The sequence below is a fragment of the Lutra lutra genome, chromosome 14 (assembly GCF_902655055.1).
Source record: "Lutra lutra chromosome 14, mLutLut1.2, whole genome shotgun sequence".
Lineage (NCBI taxonomy): Eukaryota > Metazoa > Chordata > Mammalia > Carnivora > Mustelidae > Lutra > Lutra lutra.
Genome location: NC_062291.1, coordinates 49,629,022 through 49,633,534, shown reverse-complemented (window position 1 = coordinate 49,633,534; position 4,513 = coordinate 49,629,022). Strand labels below are relative to the sequence as shown.

The 4,513-nt window shown below is 42.9% G+C and overlaps 1 protein-coding gene across 1 annotated transcript; it reads left to right on the top strand.

The window, feature by feature from the left end:
* The first annotated feature begins 3,024 nt into the window (after window positions 1-3,024).
* On the top strand, window positions 3,025-3,987 carry LOC125085213 (olfactory receptor 6C75-like). Its single transcript, XM_047703495.1, has one exon. It carries the CDS (start codon window positions 3,025-3,027, stop codon window positions 3,985-3,987), a length of 963 nt encoding a protein of 320 aa, XP_047559451.1.
* Window positions 3,988-4,513: the final 526 nt, after the last annotated feature.

The window sequence follows — 4,513 nt, the reverse complement described above, 5'->3', positions numbered from 1 at the left end:
TCTTCTCCCATTCTTTATTTTCCCTCACCTCCAACTGAGAAAATAACCATGAGGTCCAAGTTTGCCATGAACTGAGAACAGGGTGTGTAGATGGACAGATGTTCTAAAAGTGATTTTGTATACTTGTGGGAAGGTGGAACCCATATGAATACTCATGAAAGTTTCTATTATATTTGCTTTGACCTTGTAAGATCAGTAATGATGAGGGCGGATTCAGGCAGAACAAATTTCCAGCTACCATATACCACGTGATCTCCAGCAAATACAAGAGTTTAGTCCCCTTCTCAGGCTCTGGATGGGAATCCAGAGGCCATAGAAAAATGGGTCACTCCTGCCACCAATGCCCAGCTGACAAACCCAGGAAGAGAAACAACCTCCAACCCAGTGGTTGCTATCGGTACAGCTTCTCCACCCTCAGGCTCACATCTCTTCCTTTCTGCATCTAGAAAGATCTGGGGAGCCACATCCCAGAAACTTTTCAAGAGTAAGGGGTCTGACTGGTTACAGATGTTACAGAAACCACCTACCATGCCATACCCCTTCTTCCCTGAAGAGGAAAAAGTTCATGCTTTCCTTTTTCAAAAAGACTGGGGAGCACAATGAACATATTCTTCAGATGAAAATATGCAATGAAAAGAATTATAATGTCAGTGAAAGCAAGATGAATTTGTTAATAAAAAGGAGGACTTCTCCAGTATCTTTCTAAAAGCCTCATGAAAGCCAGAGTGTGATCCCACTGTTTCTTACCATAAAATATGTTATTTTAACAACTATGCTCTGGTCTCAGTGTATACATCACCTATAGAAATTGTAGTCTGGACTTTTAGTAAAATCAGGATGAATATTCAACTTGGGACTTTAAAAACCCTTGAGAAATTGTCATATAATTTCCTTGAAAAATCTTGGCAGAGAACAGTGTGGACATGTGGGAGTCAGCGTCGCCACACACAAGGGAAGATAAATACAAAGGTTGCATCAGTAATTCTCGTTCTCAACAGTAACCAATTAGCTGCCCCTAAGACACCAGCTGTGACTTTACTTTCTGCCCCCGTATCTTCAGCATCTAATAAGGCCTGGAGGCCCACACTTTCTGCTCACTGGCTGGGTCCATCCTGCTTGGTGACCAAACAGTCTTGTGGTAAAACTATCACAGAGTCTCAGAATTGTGTGTCAGCATCTCTTCACTGTTGATGCAGTAAAATAAGGATGCTTCTCCACATGGAAAGGTGAACATATGATGGAAGGGCATATGCAAGAGAAGGTGTTTGGAGCAGGTGTGCCCACGACATGGAGCACTGCTGCAGAAGGATCCTTGTCTCAGCAGCACCCAGTGGTAAACCAGTAAGAAGCTGTGTGCTCCCATTAATTGCTATAGGAGGTGACAGCAGTATTGCATGTTAGGTGGGCTACCAGTGGGGAAGGCAGAGCCAGACCTTTCATTAGAACCCTAAGTAGTCTAGGAGTCCAGCTCTAGTCCAGAATTAGAAGCAGTGAAATGTGGTTGTTTTAGTCCTTCTGCTCCTTTCTAGGGTTTCAAGCTCCAGGGTGCTACATAGCCTTGTTTCACTTTGGAAACAGGGCACTGGCAGCCAGAACACTGGCAGCACGGGATGCATATTTACACCCCCTCCACCCCGCCCCCCCGCCCCTGCCCCAGCCCAGGGCCACAGGCTGTAAGGAATGAGTTTCCTTCTCTTCCCTTTCCCCTCAGCCCACAGCAAGCTTTTGATTTCTTAGAAGACAATAGCTGTGAAGGAAGGAAGCCCTGCCCCCCATATGGTGACTCTTGGCTGAGTGCCTGGCCTCAAGCATCCTGGTGACTTGGTGGACTTAACAGGGTTCAACAGGAACAGAAGGAGAGACTCTTCAGGCTGTTCACTCAGGGGTGAGTCCTTCAGTTCCATGAGCTGCCCTCAGAACCCCAGGCCCACGGTGGTTTACTGAGAAGGACACATTCCTCACTGCCAACCTTCAGCATAGTGTTAATATGCAGGAACCAAACACCATCCTGAGAGAAGTTACTGATGGACAGGACTGAGGAAAGAATGTTCACTGAGCTTGGATGTGAGAGTGAGTGCATGATTGTCAGGTGCCCAGCACATCCTCATAAGTGGGTTAATCCTATGAACTACTATCATACCCTCTTCTGTCACAGGCCAGCGTGAACCATGTGAAGGTGGGTGGTAAATCCTAGATTTACAACTTACCTCGTACTGTTGAGCAGCCCCTAATATCTCTGGTCTCCAGCCCCTTCTATAAGATGCTTGTACTAAAGTAGATCCTCTCTAAGCCCCTTATCATTCCACTGGTCTGTAACACATCAGTGCTATTGTCTGAGGAGAGAAACAATTAAGATAAATAAAACTAATCTTTCACTTAAGGTTGAGAGGGCATCAAGAATACATTTGTTCCTGTTTTAAAGTATTTTGTCACTGTATTTGGAAACTGCAGTTACTTCAAATTTGGGCATTCTGGCTAAAGTCCCAGCTATGTAATCTAAGATCCCTTGAGCTTTCTGAGCCTTAGTTTCTGCTTTTAGAAGAAGGGACTTATGATTATTATGGGGAGTAGTAGAAATACTGAATTTCAGTGATGAGCAGAGAAAAAATGTAAGTTCTCAACAGATGATGATGGACCATAGAATGTGTTGCAGATTTTAAAAGGGATGGTCGAAGGGAATATTACTAACATTATTGTAATGTTTACTTACAAATTAATGTTATAAAAAGAATAAGATGTATAATACAAAAATGTTAATAACTCTGCCTACTTAAACTCTAGGTATAATACTAGTGATCATAATACTACACTTAGAATTTGAGGAACACATAAAAAACATTGGCACCATATGCCAAGTGAGTTACATGATTTATCTTAAGTCTCACAAGAACATGAACAGGTAGATTCTATCATATTCATTGGCTAACAGCCTAGCCACCTTCTTGGATACTCAAATAACTTAATAATGCTCTTCTAAAATCCTTGTGCTCCCTGATGTCTTTATAATAGGTTAGAACAGCAGTGATGATGATGTGGAAAGAGATGCCCATGGAAATGGGGAATGGGACAACTGTCCAAGAATTCACCTTGGAGGGGTTTCCTGCCATCCAACACCTGGGAAAGGTCCTCTTCCTGGTGCACCTGTTGGCATACCTGGCGTCCATTGCAGGCAATTCGGTCATAGTCACCATCACCTGTGCTGACTCCAGGCTCCACACACCTATGTACTTTTTCCTCAGAATTTTCTCCTTCTTGGAGTGCTGTTTTACAAGTACTGTTATTCCTAAGTTGCTGGTTATCTTTCTCTCAGGCAGGCAAACCATTTCCTTTCCTGCCTGTTTCATACAAGCCTTTGTCTTTGTATTTCTGGGATCAACAGGTTCTCTCCTCATAGCGGTAATGTCTCTGGATCGGTATGTGGCCATTTGCAAGCCTCTGCATTACCCGATCATCATGAACCTGAAGACTTGCTTCCTCCTGGTCACTGCCTGCTTCGCTTTGGCCTTCCCTCTCATCATTGGGTTGGTAGTGAAGGTTTTCCAGTTATCCTTCTGTGGTCCCCATATCATTCCTCATTTTTTCTGTGACCTTGCCCCCCTGATTCATCTCTCCTGCTCTGACACCAGATCTACTGAAATGCTGGCCTTTGTTGTCGCTTTGGTTATCCTTTTGACATCTCTTTTCATAACCATCATTTCATACAGCAACATAGTAGTCACAATCATACAACTCCCATCAGCCAAAGAGAAAAAGAAAGCTTTCTCCACCTGCTCATCTCACCTCATAGTTCTCTCACTGATGTATGGCAGCTGTGTGTCTATATATGTGAAACCAAAGCAAACAAAAAGGCTGGAATCCAACAGGGAGGCTGCCCTTGTGAACACGGTGGTGACCCCACGGCTCAACCCTGTTATCTACACTCTGCGGAACAAGCAGGTCCACCAGGCTCTGAGGGAGATGATGCACAGAATGAAAATATCAAGATGAAAAAAATCAGATGGCCTTTGACTAGAGGACCTTAGAGAACCCTGTGTCCTCAATTCTGGCCAATGTAGCAGTCCACACAGTTCTGGTACAGGGTCTCTGGCTGATCTCACTTCTTCTTGCTCACCCCTAAAAAAAGAATGGAAATCTGTTTTTGCAAGGTCACATTTTACCTTGATGCACATACTATCTTCTCCCTAAATATACCACAATTCGATGACAATTGATTAATCGAAATATCTTTTACTGAATTTTTTCTTCCCTCAGATATAAAGATGTATTCGAAATTTCCAAAATTTAGTAATTTATGCACTTTTTATTTCACTTCTCTCTAGCCATAATCATGACAAAATGGATTGATGATTAACCAAAAGGCATTTAGATAATTAAAACAATAGAAGGTTGTCTATTACTTTCTGGTTATGAAGGAAATGATGGGAATATTACCAATACTTTGGTCCACATTCCCTTCATGCGTAGCCTAAGGAAATAATGGTCATAGTACCCTTCATCTTGGAATATGTATGGT